The sequence below is a fragment of the Ranitomeya variabilis genome, chromosome 1 (genome assembly GCF_051348905.1).
Source record: "Ranitomeya variabilis isolate aRanVar5 chromosome 1, aRanVar5.hap1, whole genome shotgun sequence".
NCBI lineage: Eukaryota > Metazoa > Chordata > Amphibia > Anura > Dendrobatidae > Ranitomeya > Ranitomeya variabilis.
The window spans coordinates 228,475,493-228,498,598 of record NC_135232.1 but is presented as its reverse complement, the minus strand read 5'-3'; the positions used below and the strand labels follow the sequence as shown (position 1 = coordinate 228,498,598).

The window sequence follows — 23,106 nt, the reverse complement described above, 5'->3', positions numbered from 1 at the left end:
GGAGAAACGTTTCACTATGCTTAAGTGCATCAGTGATATAAAACCCAGAGTTTTTCCTCCAGCACACTAAGTATGGTAAGGGGTTAATTTGTATAAAGGGCTGGCTTTTATGTGGACATCCATAGAGTGGGTGGGAGGATGTCCACCTTATCGCCATCCCAGGGTGTGGTCTGAGGAGTAAATTGTATGGATTGTTTTGCAGCATTTTGTCTTCTTTGTTTTTCTGTTTTGCCCCAAAGGGCAAATTTATTTTTCCCTTCGTGTTGGTTTATGCCGTCTGTCTGAGGGTGCATGTCAACGGTCCGTAATGACGGCGCTTTGGACGGAGCGGATATCCCGCTCTGCCCAAAGCCACGCCCCCTTCTGTACGCGCGGTGACTCCGGATGTGTTCATTGAACGCATCCGGAATCTCCGCACCCCATACATAGGACCCTGTGATTTACCTTGCGGCGACCCAGCTTCACCACAAGGTAAACAGACATGCTGCGTTCTAAAAAGTCACGTTGCATGTCCGGAAATGCAGGGCTGCCGGATGCGTGTTCGCACTCATAGTGGAGACGGGATTTCATAAAATCCCCTCCACTATGCTGTAACATCTGGACGCTGCGGGTTGAATGCTGCAGCTGTATGCAGCGTTCAATCCGCAGCTAATTTGGATGTAATCCGGCACGTGGAAACATACCCTAATAAACCAACAGAAGATTTAACCCCTTAATGACCACCAATACATCTTTTAACTGACCTGAGATATGAGAGAATAGCCTCGCCATACAGGTGACAATCCAGCATCTGTCGGTTGTGCACTATAGCTGACAACTTGCTGTATCAGCCATGATCAGTGTTTGCACCTTCCAAATCTGTTTAACCCCTTAGATGCTGCTGTCAGTAGTGACTACATCATTATAAATGGTTAACAGAGTGTGAGGGCTCCCTCTTTATCCAAATTGGTGCCCTCAGATCATGATTGTGTGGTCCTGATGTTTGCCATGGCAATTCAAGACCAAATAGCGGCCTTAGAGTCTGACTGCTGTAGTAATCTGTTCAGAAGTTAGAGGCATTTAGGTGGTAAAAATAGACATTTTCATTTCTGTCATGCCACTCTGCATTAATTACTGTAAAGCACCTGAATGGTTAACAAATTAACTGACTGCAGTTTTCAATATGTCAGGGGTCCTGTTTTTAAAATGGTATCAATTTTTGGGGTTTTCTAATATATAGGACCCCTAAAGTCACTTCAAACATGGATAAGTCCTTAAAAAAAGAAATTGTGTAAATTTCCTTGAAAATATGAAAAATTGATGCTACATTTTTAAACCTCATAAAATTCTAACAAAACAAAATAACATTTTACAAATGGTGCTGATATAAAGCCGACACGTGGGAAATGTTATTTATTAATGGTTCGCTGTGGTGTGACAATCTGGATTAAAGAGATAATCATTCAAATTTAGAAAAGTGCAAATTTTTTAACATTTTACTAAAATTTTTGATACTTTTTATAAATAAACACAAAACATATTGACCTAGATTTACCATTAACATAAAGTATAATGTGTCATGAAAAAACTGTCTCAAAATCACTGGGATTTGTTGAAGCGTTGCAGAGTTATTAGCACATAAAGTGACACTGGTCAGATTTCAAAAATTTGGCTCCGTCACTAAGGGGTTAAAGAGAAAGTGTTCCTGTTTTCTACCTCCAAGTACCGTTGAGTGAGCTGAACTACCACAGTCATCAATGGAAAGTCATGTGAAACATCTTATAGTCTTGATATTACTGGAAAAAAAACACTTACCTTCAAGTTGTTGTATTGTTTGTTGAATATGGTTCAGGAATTTCTGCATATTCATGAGGAATTCATCTCGAATTAGTTGTACACTTCTTAGTTCCACATTGGGTTCTTCCATTTTTAAGTAATCTTTGTCACTAATGTTTTCAGGGGCTCCTGTTTGCTGATCTTGATCCTCTTGCAGCAAGAGATCTTTGCTTTTGTGTTCATTGTAAGACAACAGAGGCATAAAAATCTAAAACAGAAGCAAATCAACCTTTATATCCATATAGGCTCTGCTGTCGTGCAGAAATAGCAGCGGTGAGGTGGGGGTGAATAAACATGGCTGATCAGAGAGGGGAGGAAGCATCCATGTTATCAGGGAGGGCAGCTTACAGAGGCTGAGGAAGGAAAGCATATTCCAAAGCAGTTTGCAGGGAAAAGCTGGTGAGGTCACCCATAGCCGGTGTTACACCCGGTCCCGGTCCTGTACCTTCGCGGGGTCCCTGTCGGGACACCCGCTCTGTGCCGGCCCCACGCCATCCTGCTGCAGCCTCTGGTTCCAGCAGGTTCCCGAGTAATGTACTTAGGTCGTGCACACGCGTGCTCCCGGTCTCTTCAAGAGTCAGCGCTCATTTTTCAAAAGTACTTCTGACCAATGGCATGTTAGTGATTACTATTTCTAGCCCTTCTGCCATAGGGAGGGTGCCGGAGCAACAAGTATCCTCTGTTGCTAGCTTCCAGTTTCTGCTAGTGTGTGCTTAAGTTTCTGAAGTGTTCTGCCAGTGCTCCGCTTACACTGTTTGTCTCCGCAGACTGTCAGCTACCTGTTACCCGGCTATCCTGGATGACATCCGTTTTGTCTATGCCAGTTCCGTCACGTACCTCTGGACAACGTCAGTACCACCTGTGCCAGCTCCTACCCGTACACACAGAACACGCCGGTCAGCTCCATGACATCTGTTAACCCTGCTAGTCCGTCTGTCCCGCTGGGACAGCTGCCACGTGTCCGGGGTCTAACTGGAGGTAGCACCCGTGTCCCATAGGCATTCCATTCTGACCCTGTTCGAGAAGACTTACCATGGGTGCCTGGGGCTCACGTAGTCAAGGCCCCTTCGGAGCCCCCCGGACCGTGGTCCTGAGGTTCCACAGAAATATCAATAAAAAACGAATGTGAACTTCACCACCTTTGCCTCCGCTTCCATTTGTTACAGCAGGCAAACCCTGTAAGGGTGGGTGAATCATACACTCATCAGTATCAATGTCTGTCAGTAGAAGTAAGAGGAGATACCTTAGAAGTTGTAGAAGGAGAAATCAGCACAGCAAAAAAGTTGATCAGATATATAAGAGCTAGTGAAGGAGGAAGCATCTTGGATTGCAGAGATCACATGTCCACTGTGAATTACTAGTAGGTACACTCACAGAAGAAAACCTAAACCTAGCAGAATGATCTGAAAATGAATGAAGGAATGAACATTGAAGTCTAAAACTTAGTGTTCACCTCATAGATGCACCTTTTCTGGGCAGCTGGGGGCTGCTGTTTTTAGGCTGGGGGCCTATATCAATGGCCCCTTGCCAGCCTGAGAATACCAGCCCCCAGCTGTGAGCTTTAGCAAGGTTGGTTGTCAAAAATGGGGGGGACCCCACGCCGTTTTTTTAAAATTATTTATTTAATTAATTAAAAAAACAGCGTGAGGACCCCTCTATTCTTGATAACCAACCTTGCTGAAGATGACAGCTGAGTGCTGCAGCCCACAGCTGTGAGTTTTGCTTGGTTGGTTCAAGAAAATAGGGGGGAAACCACGTCAGGTTTTTCATCCATTTATTATGTTAGATCACAGATGGCGGCTGAGGAACGCCCCTATCATCCAATCCTGCTGTCACTGTTATTAGGGGCAGCAGGTGTCGGATGATGGAAGTAAGAGTCCCAAAAGCCCCCACCTGCTGTCATCGTTCGGACTTTAATATAACTCTCATCATTCTCCTCTGCTCGCGCTGATTGCCGGCAGAGCAGGGGAGAATGATGAGAGCCGTCTTCAGCACCAGCCGCCAGGGAACAGCACTTACTGTAGCGCTTTTTCCCCAGTGCCGATGCGTGTCACACAGAGGACACCTTTGTCTGTTCTTCGGGTGCACGTGTGAGGGACGTTTTGCCATCCGTGATGACAGTAAAAAACGGACATGTCTACGTGTGGGGCACACGGACACGTCTACGTGTGGGGCACACGGACACACGGTCTACGCAAGCACACGGACATGTGAACAGACCCATTAATTTGAATGGGTCTACGTGTGTACATGTCTCCGGTACGTGTAAAAAGTGCCACCACACGTACCGGAGACACGGATGTGTGAAAGAGGCCTAAGTAATGCCGTGCAGTGGCATGGATCGCAGGTTTCTGTGCAGATTGTGAGCTGTTTTTTTATTTTTTCTATCCTCTCCATTTTTATGTTAAACACATCTAAAGATATTTTTGAAGCAGACAGCTCCTTTACTGTACAAACATAAGCCACTGCTTAGATTTTAGTCACTGTCAACATAACAATACTCTGCTGTTTTATGAAGATAAGAAACACAAAATGACCCTGCATCATTGACGAAACCTTTATTACATTGTCTACATTTCTATTTGATCTAGCAGAGTGTTATTTAATACCTGTGAGAAAACCTGATTTAGCATGAGAAGGCAATTTCCATCAAGATATCCATACTCCAGGTACATTGGCATGATGTCATTGGCTTCCTGCATATCATTGGGCTCGGAAATCGTTTCTGCACACAAAGGTAATTTATTAGCATATTGATGTAACCAGATGATCTACCCAGAAATATCCCAAAATCAACCCATAAAAATAAAATAAATGTAAAATACCTTGGGTATTACGCAGAAAATACAAGGCGTTCGATTCTGCAAATTCTTGTGGGATGCAATTGAAAGCGACATGGAGAACAGTGCGATTCACCGTCTGTTTGATCGTTTTCTGGAATGAAATAACGCGCATGACGTTTGTGTCAGGACAGTCATGTATTATTTTTCTACAAGGGTCCTGCTTCTTTACGAGCATCTTTTGTCTACACCAAAAAATAGTGTACTTTACAAGTCAGGGCTGGTAACGGATATCACTTTTGGTGTAGACAGGAGATGCCCCTTAAAGGAGGGGGAGACTTGTAGAAAAACAATATATAGGCCTTGCTCCTAAGAAGTAAAATTGTCAAGTAGTATAAGATATATATAAAACAATGAATGAATGACTGTAGTGATCAAAAGTTGTAGATGAGAAATTACCACCGCAGGCAGCAGTAAAGAGGCAATGCTGGAGCTGCAGGGGCTTCAACGTGTAGGTAATGCTACGGCTGCAATCAAAATTATTCAGCCCCATTGCATTAACAAAATGTACAAACTTTCAGCTGTTAGTCAACAATTTAAGTAGCTCAACACAACTAATATCATCTAAAAATCCCCTGCGATATAAGAACTCTGAAATTATAATTCCTCACTTTGATGCCTGTCGCTCCATGATGCTAGCTATCGTACAATACAAATTAAAGGCGTCCCATCTCATAAAAAAAAAAGTGATGAACAAGTAGCTGTAAAACAAGAAATAATTACAGTTGCAATATAAACTATTCAACCCCTAGTGCAAATTATGCTTTTTATCAAAATGTACACACCTTCTAATCTGATGATTGCAAGCATGGTGGCGCAGTGGTTAGCACAGCAGCCTTGCAGCGCTGGAGTCCTGGGTTCTAATCCCACCTTGGACAACATCTGCAAAGAGTTTGTATGTTCTCTCCGTGTTTGCGTGGGTTTCCTCCGGGCACTCCGGCTTCCTCCCACATTTCAAAGACATACTGATAGGGAATTTAGATTGTGAGCCCAATCGGGGACAGCGATGATAATGTGTGCAAACTGTAAAGCGCTGCGGAATATGTTAGCGCTATATAAAAATAAAGATTATTATTGCAATAAACCAATCAAACAAGAGTAATTTAAATAGTTAAAGAGAGCCGCCAGCCAGTCTGTGCACTGTGGTCCGATCGCACACAGATTAATACGACCGTCTGACTGCGCCCCAAGACTGCAGCAGTCATTAAAGGCGGCGTTTTGTTTTATTTTAAGAAATCACTTCTTATATTAGTTCTAAAAATTATTCTTGCTTAATTGGTTCATTGCAAACATCAGAAAGTGTATAAGCGGCGCCCCAGGGTCCTAGTCATCGCGGTGGTATTGCTTTCCTCTCGGGGAGAGTGATACTACGTTTGTTGGCAATGAAGGATAACTGCATCGAGGTACCACAAACATGCAACACATTTCACACTCCAGGCCACCAGGGGGAGCTTTTGCTCCTATTTATTAGGTCACTCCCCGCATAGATATAACTGGTAGTCTGTAGGGAAAGTTAGTTAGTTCCTGACAGAGCTCCAGACAGGAGTTCTGGTAGTCAGTTCCAGACAGTGGTCTGAGGAGGACAGAGGGTCATCGGAGCTCTGCATGCCCTCAGAGCTGCAGCTCCCAGAAAGAGACACTGAAAGGCAGAATTGTATTGCAGCGAGCATGAAGGAAGTTGAATCAAAGGAGAGGATACCAGAAGGAGACCAGCCCCGCTCAGGCTGCCTCCTTCTGAGGCGCAAAATCCTGGTAGCCGGAACACCGAGGGAGTAAGGACCTCTATGCCTTATTTTGGAGACCGTCGGTCAGCTAATTGCAGGTTACCTGTCCGCACCTACACCCAGGAGGCACAGTGACACCTACAGAGCCGGGTTATCTAAGAGACCCTATAAACAGGCTCAAGTCACCAGTCATACGGGTATTGTCCTATCCTATATGGGGGACAGAGAGAACGAAACACAAAATCAGTGAGACCCTTATGTGAAGCCATATGCAGTAAGGGACTACACCACCGCAGCGCAAGGGAAGGCTACTGATTTACACCTGGACAAGGGAACTCTGGACTTGCCTCCAAACCGTCCCGACTCTGCCTGCCCCGTGATCTGGTGCTCTGGACTGTGGATGCTGAAGTCTTCAGTAAAGGTAAAAAGACTGCAACCTTGTGTCCTCGTTCTTCTCTGCGCCTCTCACCACACCACCATCTTTACACCGGGAAGCCCTGGGGACATACTTCACCTGTGGGAAGGTATACCATCTAGCTGCCATAACATCACCCCAGCGGATCCCTTAAAGCAGCGTCGGTCACCCTGACCAAATACCACAGGTGGCGTCACAAACATAAACTCTATCCCTTTAAAGACCTTTCTCTTTTACATTGGCGCCCTGGGCCATGAACCGGGTCGCAGCCAACGTGACATCCCCCTGTGAACCACAGGACCCAGTACCGAGTACGGGGCGACTCATATAAATTTTGACAAAATTTTTTTTGGGGAACTTGTACCCATTATAGTCTATTGGGCTACTCACATGTCTGTGTTTTTTCATGGACCTTGTGTCTCTGTAAAACTCACGGAGACATATCCATTTTTCTCCAGGATCAGATAAATCGAGCCAACACAAGTCCTTATCAAACAACGAATAACCGTTCAAATCATAAATGGCAGTACATAGCTTTAATGGTATCTTCTTCCGACGCGTTTCCACCCTCTTTTAGTCATTCAGGGATTCATCAGGGAATTCCCTCAATCGGGACAAGAAAAGGAGACCATAGCCATATGTTGTACTGCAATGAGGATAACAGCTCACAGGACCAGGCATTATGTCCCCATATAGCCCCCTACATAAGGTATGAGCTCCCTCACAGCCCCCTATGTACTGTATGAATCCACACACAACCCCCTACATACAGTATGAGCCCCCACATAGCTTAAAGCTTAGTATAAAGCCCATATAGCTACCTACCGTATATACAGTATGAGGGTTAGATGCAAATGGAGGGCACCGCCAAATATAAAAGGGGATCTCTGAAAGCATGCTGACTAGCAACATGGTTTGACAACTAAGAACAAAGAGGTGCATTCTAAAAGATAGGGAACACCCAATGTATAACAAATAATTAATTTTATTAATAGTAACCACACATGCAAATGGACAGACCTATTACAGCACCATACTATAACCTGACACCTAGTTAGATGGCAATATAAGGTTTAGAACATGCAGTAACCACAAAGTTCAGCTGGTATAAAGTGAATAGCATTACTGAGTCAAATGACCCCATGAGATAATGGCAGATGCACGATGAAGCATATTAGCAAAAATAAATTATTATTTTCAAAATAATTTGCATCTTTGGGAAACGGTCGGAAATCAGATCTGCTAGAAGTGTCACTTTCCGTGAAGAAACCACAGATGTCCGTGGCGATACGCGTGGGGTCTGCTCCTCCATAGTTTCTTGTTGGTTCACATGGCCTCAGCTGCAGTCTTCTCATTTTGACACCAGCAGGTCTGATTTCCGACAGTTTCCCACAGATGCAATTTATTTAAAAAAATAATCATTTCTTTTTCCTAAGATGTTTCAACTTGCATCTGCCATTATTACATTGCGTCATTTGATGGGGCAGCACAGTGGCTCAGTGGCTAGCACAGCAGCCTTGCAGCACTGGAGTCCTGGGTTCAAATCCCGCCAAGGACAACATCTGCAAAGAGTTTCTATGTTCTCCCTGTGTTTTTGCGGGTTTCCTCCCACATTCCAAAGACATACTGATAGGGAGTTTAGATTGTGAGCCCCAACGGGGACAGTGATGATAATGTGTGCAAACTGTAAAGCGCAGCGGAATATGTTAGCGCTATATAAAAATAAAGATTATTATTATTATTTGACTCAGTAATGCTATTCACTTTATACTTATGCACTTTATGGTTACTGCATGTTTTCAACCTTATATAGCCGTGTTTTGGTGTTTAAATGTTTTAATTGTCTGTCCATTTGCATATGTTGTTACTATTAATAAAATTCATTCTTTGTTATACATTGGGTGTTCCCTATCTTTTAGCGTGCACCTCTTTGTTCTTAGTTGACAAACTATATATAGTATGAGCCCCCATACAGCTATCTAGATACAGTATGAGCCTGCACATAGCTCCCTAGATACAGTATGAGCCCCCATATAGCCCATTTACAGTATGAGCCCGCATATAACTCCCTATATAGAGTACGAGCCCCCATATAGCCTCCTATATACAGTATGATCCTCCATATAGACTCCTAGATACACTATGAGCCCACACATAGCTCCCTAGATACAGTATGAGCCCCCACATAACCTCCTATATACAGTATAAACCCCACATAGCTTCTTATATAGAGTGTGAGCCCTCACATAGCACCCTATCTACAGTTTGAGCTCCTATATAGTTCTTTTTATACAATATGAGCCTGCATATAGTCTCCTATATACAGTATAAGCCCGTATATAGCCTCCTTTATACAGTATGAGCCCCATATAGCCTTCTATATAGAGTATGAGCCCTGATACACCCTCCTATATACAGTAAGGGCCCCATATAGCCTCCTATATACAGTATGCGCCAATATATAGCCTTCTATATTCAGTGAGCCCATACATTGCTCCCTATACACAGTATATTTGTGTATTTTTCCTGTGATGTCCGCACCAACCCCAATGTTTCCTGTGATGCATGCACCAACTCCATTGTCTCCTGCGATGTCCCCACCAACCCCACTGTCTCTTGAGATGTCCACACCAGCCCCACTGTTTCTTCTGATGTCTGCACCAGCCCCACTTTCTCCTGCGATGTCCGTACCAACTCGACTGTCTCCTGCAATGTCCCCACTAGTCCCAATGCCTCCTGCTATGTCCGCACCAGCCCCACTGTCTCTTGCAATATCTGCATCAGCTCCACTGTCTCCTGTGATGTCCGCATCAGCTCCAATGTCTGCTGTGATGTCCGCACCAGCCCAACTGTTTCCTTCGATGTCCGCAGCAGCCCCAATGCCTTCTGTGATGTTGTCTCCATCCCAACTGTCTCCTGCGATGTCCGCACAAGCCCCAATGCCTCCTGTCATGTCCGCACCAGCCTCAATGACTCCCGTCATGTCCGTGGGCTGTCGTTTGGGCACGCAGTCTCTAAAAGGTTCGCCATCACTGCCCTACTGCATCAGTCACAATTGGTGTTGGCACCGACCAAAGCCCTTTAACCCCTTAGATGCTGCCGTTTATAGTGACAGCAGCATTGAGATAGTTATAAGAGCGTGGATGCTCCCTCTTTAACCTTACAGTATTCGATTCCCTGAGATCACGATTGTTTGGATCTGATGGTCACCATGACAATCCATGGTGGAGCAATGGTGTAAACCCCATCACCCCCCAAGTCTGTTTTCACCGTCATGACTAAGCCAAATTTTACAATTCTGAACACTGTCACTTTATGAGATAATAACTCTGGAATGCTTCAACGTATCCCACTGATTCTGAGATAGTTTTTTTTCGTGACATATTGTACTTCGTGATAGCGGTAACATTTGGTCAATATGACTTGCGCTTATTTGTGAAAATATCAGAAATTTGGAGAAAATTTTGCAATTTTATACTTTTAATTCTTATTCCCTTAAATTACAGAGTTATGTCACACACAATAGTTAATAAATAACATTTCCGACATGTCTTCTTTACATCTGAATAATTTTTGAAGCATTATTTTCTTTGTTAGTAAGTTAGAAGGGCTAAAAGTTGATCATCAATTTCTAATTTTTCCAACAAAATTTACGGGGGGGGCGCCGATCTGAGAGAAGAGGGTGCCGCCTCCCTCTCATTGCTTTCTAAATGATGCAATCAATATCGATCGCAGCATTTAGAGGGTTAAATAGCCGGGAGCTGTGCAGCACCGCTCCTGGCAGTGAGAGCCGGGTGTCAGCTGTCGTGCTAGCTGAACATCCGGCAACAATCGCATGTGCACAGCTCCTGTGTCCGCACAATAGCCAGGACGTATCCATACATCATATGTTGGGAACCTCTTCCCAGGCAGAACATATGAATACTTCTAAGGTTGTGAAGGGGTTAAAGTCTGCCAGTTCAGATGTTAGCAATATTTTAGAGGTAAAAATACAATTTCACATTTCTCTAGTCACCTTCCACGACAGCAGTATCGGAGGATGTCTCCCCGCCCTAATAGGGGACAGGAACAGAAAAAGGTTAAATACCCCTCCCCTTCCTGCAACCACCAGTGTTTTTCCTGTCCCCTATGGGGCATGAAGAGGTTCTCCGATAGTGCTGCCGTGGCCGGCGAACGAGAGCACTGGTTACCTGTCAGCCGGGCAGTCGCGGTCGGGAGCTCCGTTCTCTTCCTCCGCCTCCAGACTGCTCCCATCTCCGCGGTCCCCGCGTGACTTGGGACCCCCACCCGCTCTTCCTGCGCCACCTTCGGGTGGTAATGCAGAGCGGTGTAGTGCTCCGGGGTCCTCCTGCAGCTCCCCGGCTTCCTCCTCTCCCCACGCCGCTGCGGGGTTGGCGCGCGCGCGCGCCGGAAGTGACACACTCCGGGACTTCCGGTTTTTCAAACTGGAGCTTTGGCGCGCGCCGGCCGGCGTCCTGAACCTGGGAACAGCAGCGGCGGCCAGGGCGGGCGTCGCGGACCCCCCCCAGGGACACTTTCGAGGGAAGAGCACCAAACTCGCTGGAATCTCGGTAAGACTACTTATTCCTGACTGGGGAGCCCTCCTAGTGAGACGTCTGTCGGTGACAGTACCTCTGGCGTTATGGACGGCGACAAAACCTCTCACTCTGCCACTGCAGAGCCCACCGCGCACCCCTCTACTGTAAGTAGTGGGATGATGTCCCTTGCTGTCCATTCTTTGAAAAATTTAAGCGGCTCAGTCCACCTTTCTCTCTCGTTCCAGGGAGACAAGGTCACTGGCACTAGGAAGCCCAGCCGCAAGTGTGGTGCTTGTGCAGCCAAGCTCCCCTCAGCATACACAAAGAAGCTCTGCCAACCATGCACAGACGAAGTGCTGCGTAGCGAACAGCCTTCTTTAATGGATAGCATTAGAACCCTCATCAGGGAGGAGGTTCAATCCTCTATGGCAACCTTCTCTCGAGCCCCGACCCCACAGCCTCCCCCTCCTAAGAAAAGGAGATTGGGCCGGGTAGCCTCAGACTCTGACTCGGGCGAGATACATACCTCGGGTTCAGAATACAGCTGGGAAAAAGAGGGTTCTACTTCTACTCCTGCTCCCAAATCGGAAAGTAGGAAGTACCTCTTCTCCTCTGAAGATTTGGAAGAGTTAATTTCCATGGTGAGAGGCACCATGGGGGTAGAGGAGGAGATAGAGGGCCATTCCGTGCAGGATGATATGTTCGGGGGTCTGAAACCTAAATCGGTAAAAGGATTCCCCATACATGAAAACATCGAAAACATTATCCTCCAGGAGTGGAGCCTGCCAGAAAAGGGGCTGAACGTCCCATCTGAGTTCAAAAATCGCTTTCCCCTGGAGGGAGATTGTTCTTTATTTGATATGCCCAAGGTGGATGTTCAGGTGTCAAGGGTCACTAAGAAAACGGCCCTACCCTTCGAAGACTCCTCCCAACTTAAAGATCCGATGGATCGTAAAACTGAGAGCTTACTGAGGAGATCTTGGGACACCTCAACTAACTTATTAAAATCCAACGTAGCCTCAACATGTGTGGCCAGATCGTTGTTTATTTGGCTTCGTACCTTAGAGAACCACCTCGTACAAGGTACATCCAGAGAGGACATCCTTAATTCTCTTCCATTGCTCCAAAAAGCAACCGGATTCCTCGCGGACGCTTCCGCGGAATCAGTTCGGGTAGCCGCTAGATCTGCTGTCCTTACAAACTCAGCAAGGAGGGCCCTGTGGCTTAAGTCTTGGGGGGGAGACATTACCTCAAAGTCCAAACTTTGTGGTATCCCCTTCCAGGGCCATCATGTCTTTGGACCAGCCTTGGACGACATCCTGGACAAGGCTTCGGACAAAAAGAAGGACCTTCCAGAACAACGGAACCCGAGGAAGCGGTTTTTTCGTCCCCCCCGTGAACAACCACCCCAACAGAACTATAGGGGAAAAGGCAAAACAGGGCGATGGAGCTACCCTAAAGGTGGGAAAGCCAGAAACATCATGGTCCCCCAGCCCCAGCAGCCCTCTGAAAAACAATGACTGCTTCCACGTCGGGGGTCGACTCTCGAATTTCCTCTCCAGGTGGCAGGAGATCACCAGGGATCAGTGGGTCCTGCGTACCATACAGGATGGCCTAAAATTGGAATTCGAGAGTCCTCCTCCTCGCCATCTAACAATCACTTCTCCACAATCTCCAAAACTACAGGAAGCTCTGAGATCGGATATTCTAAGCCTGCTCCGGGAGAAAGTGATTTCCCACGTACCACAAAGGGAAAAAGGAGAAGGCCATTATTCCCATCTCTTTCTGGTGAAGAAACCCTCAGGAAAACACCGTATCATCGTAAACCTGAAACCTCTGAATCAGGTGATAAGATATCGAAGATTCAAGATGGAATCTATCAGATCAGCGATCCTGCTGATTGGACAGAACTGGGTAATGGCCACATTGGACCTGAGGGACGCATATTACCATGTGCCAATACACCCAGACCACAGGAGGTTCCTCAGGTTCGCCATCTCCCAAAACAAACGGATCAGCCATTACCAGTTCAATGTCCTTCCTTTCGGAGTGTCATCAGCTCCACGGGTCTTCACCAAGATCATGTTGGAAGTGATAATCTTTATCCGACAACAGGGGGTCTGCGTCATTCCATACCTGGACGACTTCCTCCTCATTGCTCCATCAGCTTCTCGCCTCAATCAGGACGTGGCGAAGGTTCTCAGCATCTTAACGTCTCTCGGGTGGATTCCAAATCTGGCAAAATCAGATCTCCGGCCATCTCCCCAGAAGAAATTTCTAGGAATTCTGCTGGACTCAGAAAAGAGAATGTCCTTCTTACCCAGGGACCGTCGGATAGATCTGGTCCACAAGATCTCCAGATTCAGAGACCAGAAATACCCAACTCTAAGAGACTCTATGTCAATCCTGGGTTCTCTAACATCATGCATCCAGGCAGTCTCCTGGGCCCAGGCCCATACAAGGATTCTTCAGTCTCACATCCTGTCGTACTCAAGAGGACACCAGATGGCTTTATCCAGGAAAATTCCTCTTCCCACTCATGTAAGATCCTCCCTCTCATGGTGGCGGAATCCCCGAAACTTACAGCGGGGAGTCAGCTGGGATCAGACCCCTCTCCGAATACTTACAACAGACGCAAGTCAGAGAGGTTGGGGTGCTGTGATCGAGAAATCCCACTTTCAGGGTCTGTGGTCCCTAGAGATGAGACGCAGCTCCTCAAATCTGAGAGAGTTAAAAGCAGTGGAGGAGGCGCTAAAAGCCTCATCGGCCCTCATCCAGGGTCACCATGTACGGGTGATGTCCGACAACATGACCACTGTCGCCTACCTCCGACACCAAGGGGGCACGAAATACTCAAGCCTAAAGCTAACTGCTGGAAGGATTTTTTCCTGGGCAGAGAAACACCTCCTGTCCATCTCTGCGGTACATATAAAAGGGCTGGACAATTCCCAGGCGGATTACCTCAGCAGGAGGGACTTTCATCCTGGGGAATGGTCCCTAAACCAGGAGATATTCCTATCCTTGGTCCAGAGGTGGGGAACCCCCGAGGTGGACCTGTTCGCCAGCAGTCAGAACAAAAAGTCAGACAACTTTTTCTCCCTGAACATCTCAAACGAGACTCAAGGACTGGACGCATTCTCACATCCTTGGGAGTTTACCCTAGCGTATGCCTTCCCGCCAATCCCATTGCTATCCAGAACATTGCACCAGGGGGCTCTCTCAAGACGTGATTGAAACCCTACAAAAAAGTAGGCAGCCGATAACTAATGCCATTTATGGGAAAATATGGAAGAAATTTTCTTCATGGTGTCTTCCGAACAAACCAGATCCATTTAACCCGGAAATTGCTCAAATCCTTCAATTCCTCCAGAAGGGCTTGGAGATGGGACTCTCACCAAGTACCCTGAAGGTCCAAGTGTCGGCCCTCGGATCTTTCTTTGACCAAGATCTGGCAAGTCACCGATGGATCAAACGGTTTATAGCTTCAGCAACAAGAATCCGTCCAAGACGTCTCATCCACACCCCTCCGTGGGACCTGAATCTTGTCTTGAACAGTCTGACCGGTGACCCCTTTGAACCCCTTTCAGCTTCCAACTTAAAGATCTTGACCCTAAAAACAGTCTTTCTGGTGGCGATCACTACCGCCAGGCGTATAGGGGAGATACAGGCGTTATCAATCCAGGAGCCATTCCTGACCGTAACTATGGACAGCATAATCCTGAAATTAGATCCTTCCTTTATGCCTAAAGTGGTCTCTGAATTCCACAGAAATCAAGAAATCATCTTGCCCTCTTTCTGTCCGAATCCATCTAACCCAAAAGAGGAGGTCTTTCATACCCTGGACGTCCGCAGAGTGGTCCTATTCTACCTTCAACAGACGGAAAGTTGGAGGGTGGATCAGAATCTATTCGTCCAGTGGGCAGGACGTAATAAAGGCAAGAAGGCAGCCAAAAGTACAATAGCAAATTGGATTAAACAGGCCATTAGCCTTGCCTACTCATCCCAGAATCTAACTCCTCCAGCTTCTCTAAAAGCACACTCCACCCGTGCAGTCTCAACTTCCTGGGCAGAGAGGGGTAGCGCATCTTCAGAGCAGATTTGCAGAGCCGCCACCTGGTCGTCAGTCCATACATTCACCAGGCACTACAGGCTCAACTTCAATAGGGACCTATCGTTTGGCAGACGAGTTCTCCAGGCTGTTGTCCCTCCCTAAAGAAATTAGCGGTTGGTATTGCTCCGATACTGCTGTCGTGGAAGGTGACTAAAGAAAATAGAATTAGAACTTACCGGTAATTCTCTTTCTAGGAACCTTCCACGACAGCACTAATTTCCCTCCCTATCTGATTTATATATTAAATGTTTCCTGCACTTAAGTGGTAACTAAACATGCTACTGTGTCCAGAAAAAACACTGGTGGTTGCAGGAAGGGGAGGGGTATTTAACCTCTTTCTGTTCCTGTCCCCTATTAGGGCGGGGAGACATCCTCCGATACTGCTGTCGTGGAAGGTTCCTAGAAAGAGAATTACCGGTAAGTTCTAATTCTATTTTTTGTCATGCCGCTCCTGAAAAGCACCTGAAGGGTTCAAAAAGACTACTTGACAGCAGTTTTAAATATGTTGAAGGGGCTGTTTTTAAAAGTGTCATTTTGGGGGATTTTCCAATATATAGGTCTCCCAAAGTCACTTCAAAACTGAATAGGTACCTAAAAGAATAATCTTTGAAAATTTCCTTGAAAAATTAAAAAAATGACTGCTACATTTTTAAATCTTCTATCATCCTAAGAAAATAAAAGGACATTTTAGAAATGCTTTAGATATAAAGCAGACATGAGGGAAATGTTCTATATTAACTGTTTTGTGTGGTTTTGCAAATTGTTTTTAACATTTTTGTTAAATTTCTGATATCTTTATAAATAAACGCAAACCACATCGACCTAAATTTACTATTAACATAAAGTACAATGTGTCACACAAAAAAAAAACAATCTCAAAATCACTGGGATATGTTGAAACAGTCCAGAGTTATTACCACATAAAGTGACACTGGTCAGATTTAAAAAAATGTTGCTTGGTCGCTATGGGGTTAATGACCACAAATATGCCTTTTTACTGCCATGAGATATAAAAAAATAGCGTCCCCCCCAATGGGTGTGTAGCAGATGCGATCAGAAATTCTTGTGAAATTTCTGATATTTTATAAATAAAAATTAAACATGTATCACTATCATAAAGTATACCGTGTTATAAAAAAAAATCAAGCAAAAAAATCCCTGGGACGTGATGAAACATTCCATCCAGTTATTGCCAAATAAAGTGACAAGACAGAGTTGAAAAATTTGGCCTGGTTAATGCTACACACAAAAACAAACATTATTAGATATAGTGTCATTCCCAGTACAAAAGTACATACTAAACCGAAATAATGGTATTAGTATATAACAGCCACAAATCTCCTATATACCGTAAACAACAGAAAAACTGCCATTAAACAAATAAATAAAAGCTGCAGATATGATAGATGGCGGCTGATCAATCAGTTCATTCTTACAGTGAGTTTGATAGGAGTCACATTTTCACTGTCAGCAGCTTCTTCTTGGCCTGATTCCGGGCCACTGTCAGTCCCCAAAGGAATATAAGCCTCTGCCTTTCTATCGGAGTCTATGTGCAGACTGGTATTGTCCGATGCCTCTTCTTTCTCTACATGTAAATCACAATTTTCCATCATTAGTTTATCTGTTGAGAGGGTAAGTACAGGACCGGACTCAGACAGAAGAGGGCCCCTGTGCAGGACAATTTACTGGCCCTACATTGGAGGCGGAGATGGACCCCTTACCTCTTGGGCCCCTATGTGGCTGCACAGGTTTCACCAACGGTATTTTCGTTTCTGAGTAAATCTAATCCTAAAGTGAAAAATCGCTCATCTGCACTGTCCCATTGAACAACATTGGTCCAAGTGCTGTCTTTTATTTCATGGATAGCGCTCGGACCGAATATACGGTCGTGTGAACAAGCCTTAACCGGCATACAAACCCTAGCTTCAGGACGTCCCAGAAGCATCTACATTTCTTACATATAATAGAAAACAGCCTCCTATTTTTACAGACCATCCGTGAATTTATAGGAGCTAGGCAAACTTTTTTTAATATAGACATGAGAGGACGTATGATTGGTGCAACCTGGGCCTAAAAAGTGAGACCAATTCTACCTCCAAAGCAAGATGAAATGTGCATTATGATGAGACATATATCGTTCTTGCACAGGGCCCTCTTCTGTCCGTGTCGGCCCCTGACTATACCTATGATACTAGAACACAAATAGTATTTTTTCTTACTGCCACCAGATGGATCCAGTGAGTTTGTGTCAACAGATCTTATGGTCAGGTCTGTTCTATCGGTGAGTGGAGGGTTAATATCGTCTTCACGTGGTCCTGTGCTCTGTGCTACTAGCTCTTCTGGTTCTAGGAGAAAGATAGAATGCATAAAATTAAATGATGCATAGGCCTATAAACTCGTGTCGCTCACTTCATCTTTTGGACTTACTCAGTGGTCCTCCTCAGCCACCCACACAGATGGACATACATTAGACCTGGTCTTCACCCGTCTCTGCTTCCTATCTAACGTCACAACCTCTCCTCTCCCTCTATCTGACCACCATCTACTAACGTTCTCATCACTGTCCTCCTCACCTGTCACCCATGTCCACCAATTTGCGCACCCCCGCAGAAACCTCACGCATCTAGACACTCGCACACTCTGACTCTATTCTACCACTGTCCTCCATACCTTCACTCCACAACACAGACACTGTCACTAGTTTCTACAAGGCCACTCTCGCATCAGCTATCGAAGCAGTGTCGCCCCTCTCATGCACAGCAGAGTGCGACGAATCAGTAGACAACCCTGGCACAATAACATCACTAAAAAGCTTAGACAAGTATCCAGAATTGCAGAGCAGCGTTGGAAGAAAACGCATTCGCAAAATGATTTCACCACATTCAAACAAGCAACACTCAAATTCAAATCAGCTCTCACCTCTGCTAAACAGGTCTACTTTACATCTCTTGTATCTTCCTTATCTCACAACCCCAAACAGTTGTTCAACACTTTTAATTCCCCCCTCCACCCACCACTGCCCCATCCGACTTCCCTAATCTCTGCCGAGGACTTTGCCCCATATCTCTGCTCCCATTTGCTTCTAAACTCCTTGAGCAGCACGTCAACGCTAAACTTTCCTCTCACTTTGCATCTAACTCACTCTTCGACAACCTACAATCTGGCTCCTGTCCCCACTATTCCACTGATACTGCCCTGGCCAAACTTACTAACGACTTACTGCAGCATGAATGCAACCTGTGAACACAATCTAAGGGTATGGTCAGATGTTCAATACTTGCAGCAGAAAAGTCTTCTGCAAATACTGGAGTGTTGGCAGGAATAATCCTGAGTAAAATACCCACCGTTTTGCGTGAGTTTTTGATGCGCTTTATTTTACTCATTAATTGAAATGGGTGAAAAATGCTGCAAAATAGGTGACAGAATTGACATGCTGCAGATCTGAAACTGCTTCACATTTGCAAGGAAAAAATATGCAATGAGAGTTCAGAAATCTCATTCACTCTGCTGGTAGAACTGCAAAATCGTGGGAACAATGGGTTAAAATGCAATGTGCGAATATACTTTACCTTCCATCAATCTAAAAGGTTTTAATTTAGATATTTTCTAATTATCTGCCTGTCTGCCTGTCTACCAGGAGACCAGAGGCAGGAAAGAAACCTATGAGAACTAGAAATGTAGTGCAGGAGTACAGATGTAAGACGGGATCCACACTACAGCTCGCAGTGTTAGTGGAGCACAGCTGGCATTTTTTTAATAGGGCACTGACAGGTACTGATAGTGGAGGCTCCTTGACCTACACATTTAATAGTTTACCGGCTGGTACTGATGGTGGAGGTTCTCTGGCACATTTAATAGGGCACTGGCTGGTAGTGATAGTGGAGGCTCCCTGGTACTTTTAATAGGGCAACAGCTGGTAGTGATAGTGGAGGCTCTCTGGTACTTTTAATAGGGCACCGGCTGGTAGTGATAGTGGAGGCTCCCTGGTACATTTAATAGGGCACCGGCTGGTAGTGATAGTGGAGGCTCCCTGACTGTTGTTATCTCTGGCTGAATATGATTGTCAGCTGTATGTACAATGGATTTTCTATTAAACCTGTCACCCATGGATTAACCACAGATGGTTGTACAAGCTGCAGAAAGCTGACTGCTGACAGACTGGCAGAGCAAACACACGATACCAATGTCCCGGGCCGTATTTAGAGTTTCTGCTGCCCTAGGTACTTTTAGTGCTGCCTCCCCCTTTGGTGAGTATGACACTATCGGCAGTGACTTTGGCAAGAATCGCTGATGTGAAAGTCGCCTTTTGCAGCAGATCGGGCAGTTTTTCTGCATCTGCCGCGTAACGGATCACTTACGGCAACACTGCATTTGGCCTCATTCATTCCCTATGGGATTTGCGGCACTTGCCGTGATCTGGCAAATACAGTACCATACCTCCCAACTTTTGAAGAGGGGAAAGAGGTCTAAAGTTTGTGGCGTGCGTAGTGCGCCGCAGCAAATTTTAGGCCACGCCTCTGACCACACTCATTTCACAACTAGTCACACCTATATCCACGTCCCAACCACACCCATTTAGCACTGCTGATCACACTGTTTCACAAACAATAATTATAAACAAAAAAAAATATGGCCACACAGTGCTCCATACTGTATAATGGCCACACATGATGCTCCATACTGTATAACAGCCACAAATGATGCTCAATACTGTATAATGGCCGCACACAGTTCTCCATACTGTATAACGACCCCGCATGATGCTCAAAACTGTATAATGGCCACACATGATGCTCCATACTGTATAATGACCACATATGATGCTCCATACTGTATAATGGCTCCACATGATGCTCCATACTGTATAATGACCACACATGATGCTCCATACTGTTTAATGGCCACACATGATGCTCCATACTGTATAATGGCCACACATGATGCTCCATACTTTATAATGACCACACATGATGCTCCATACTGTATAATGGCCACACATGATGCTCCATACTGTATAATGGCCACACATGATGCTCCATACTGTATAATGACCCCACATGATGCTCAATACTGTATAATGACCCCACATGATGCTCAATACTGTATAATGCCCCCCTCCTATCTTGTATGCATGGCTCATATCCCCCCCTGTATGCATGGCTTATCTCCTTCCCATCCCATATGCATGGATCATATACCCATCCCCCTCCCGTATTCATGGCTCATTTCCCTCCCATCCCATATGCATGGCTCATATCCCCCCCCTCCTGTATGCATGGCTCATCTCCCTCCCATCCCATATGCATGGCTCATATACCCATCCCCCTCCCGTATTCATGGCTCATTTCCCTCCCATCCCATATGCATGGCTCATCTCCCTCCCATCCCATATGCATGGCTCATATCCCCCTGTATGCATGGCTCATCTCCCTCCCATGCCATATGCATGGCTCATATTCCCCCCCTCTCCTGTATGCATGGCTCATATTCCCCCCCTTCCTGTATGCATGGCTCATATTCCCCCCCCCCTCCTGTATGCATGGCTCAACTCTCAACCCCCCCAACTCCCATCTTGCATGGCTTGGCTCCCCGTCCTCCTTCATCCCCCCCCCCCCCCGTCCCTCATACTCACCCTTCCCACACCGCGCGGCCACGCCGAACATTCCTCTAGCTCTGTCCCGACTCCCGGTGCAGCACCTTCTTCCTGCGTGAGTGGTCATGTGGTACCGCTCATTAAGGTCATGAATATGCCCATATTCATGACCTTAATGAGCGGTACCATGTGACTGCTCACTCAGGACGAGCTGCAGGCGCTGAGACCAGGCATCGCTGGAGCAGGGTGAGTATGACGTCTTCAAGGACGGTGGGAGGCAGGCGGGTTGTGGGGTGTGGTCAGTTGGTCGGGAGGTGACCTAGGACTTGCTCAGGTGCCGCCCCCCGCATCGTCCCACCCTAGGCACGTGCCCTCAAGTGCCCACACTTTTAATTCCCCCCTCCACCCACCACTGCCCCATCCGACTTCCCTAATCTCTGCCGAGGACTTTGCCCCATATCTCTGCTCCCATTTGCTTCTAAACTCCTTGAGCAGCACGTCAACGCTAAACTTTCCTCTCACTTTGCATCTAACTCACTCTTCGACAACCTACAATCTGGCTCCTGTCCCCACTATTCCACTGATACTGCCCTGGCCAAACTTACTAACGACTTACTGCAGCATGAATGCAACCTGTGAACACAATCTAAGGGTATGGTCAGATGTTCAATACTTGCAGCAGAAAAGTCTTCTGCAAATACTGGAGTGTTGGCAGGAATAATCCTGAGTAAAATACCCACCGTTTTGCGTGAGTTTTTGATGCGCTTTATTTTACTCATTAATTGAAATGGGTGAAAAATGCTGCAAAATAGGTGACAGAATTGACATGCTGCAGATCTGAAACTGCTTCACATTTGCAAGGAAAAAATATGCAATGAGAGTTCAGAAATCTCATTCACTCTGCTGGTAGAACTGCAAAATCGTGGGAACAATGGGTTAAAATGCAATGTGCGAATATACTTTACCTTCCATCAATCTAAAAGGTTTTAATTTAGATATTTTCTAATTATCTGCCTGTCTGCCTGTCTACCAGGAGACCAGAGGCAGGAAAGAAACCTATGAGAACTAGAAATGTAGTACAGGAGTACAGATGTAAGACGGGATCCACACTACAGCTCGCAGTGTTAGTGGAGCACAGCTGGCATTTTTTTAATAGGGCACTGACAGGTACTGATAGTGGAGGCTCCTTGACCTACACATTTAACAGTTTACCGGCTGGTACTGATGGTGGAGGTTCTCTGGCACATTTAATAGGGCACTGGCTGGTAGTGATAGTGGAGGCTCCCTGGTACTTTTAATAGGGCACGTGCCCTAGGCACGTGCCCTCAAGTGCCTAGTCCTAGTGGCAAATACGGCCCTGCCAATGTCTCCTGTGCCATGTGCGCCTATTACAGGACCAGTGGAGTTTTCCCAGTTTTCCTGATACTTTCAGCCGACGGGTCGTGTTAATGAGACTTCAGACCTGGGATGTCGGTATTATATGTCCTGCACAATAGATACTATAGTACAATACACAAAAGTGTAATAGAATGCACATTGCAGCATAGGATAATGTAGCATAATATACCGCCTAATAATACACATAATAGTCTAATATAATACACATCATAGCTTATTAATCACAGTGAGACAGAATACACATTAGATGTACATATAATAAGATGTCCTATAACACACATAGTAATAGTAATGTGATAACAGTGCTGCATAGTGACAGCGCCACACTGCGCATGCGCACACCGCTACACTCCTCTCACCGACTGCTATCTCCACTTCCAGCTCCTCTTGCCTGGAGCTCTTGAAGAACAGCAGCGCTGATGCGCCCTCCTCCTCCTCCGTGCTCTCGTTCAGAAACCGCAGAAGCTTCACTTCGTCTTCTCCATCGTTCCGGTTGAGCAGCTCCTCAAAGCAATTCGGATCCGTCAAGCCAAATCCGCAGATGACACGGTCCCGGATCCACTCCAGGCGCGGATCGTCCATGGCCGTGTTCTCCGCTGGACGCTCTTTCAGTTTGTGGTGTGTAACTATAGCAACGCGACGCTGCCGGCCCTAGTAACAGAGACTACGGAG

General features: G+C 45.9%; 1 protein-coding gene across 1 annotated transcript in view; it reads right to left on the bottom strand.

The window, feature by feature from the left end:
• Window positions 1–23,106, bottom strand: part of DNAH10 (dynein axonemal heavy chain 10) — a 167,035-nt gene extending 143,929 nt beyond the window's left edge. The window contains exons 1-6 of the mRNA XM_077293221.1: window positions 22,794–23,106; window positions 17,663–17,788; window positions 16,880–17,028; window positions 4,641–4,749; window positions 4,425–4,540; window positions 1,795–2,023 (exon numbers count right to left, since the gene is read on the bottom strand). Coding sequence (XP_077149336.1) covers window positions 1,795–2,023; window positions 4,425–4,540; window positions 4,641–4,749; window positions 16,880–17,028; window positions 17,663–17,788; window positions 22,794–23,016 — 952 coding nt within the window. The 5' untranslated portion in view covers window positions 23,017–23,106. The remainder of the gene's footprint in view (window positions 1–1,794; window positions 2,024–4,424; window positions 4,541–4,640; window positions 4,750–16,879; window positions 17,029–17,662; window positions 17,789–22,793) is intronic.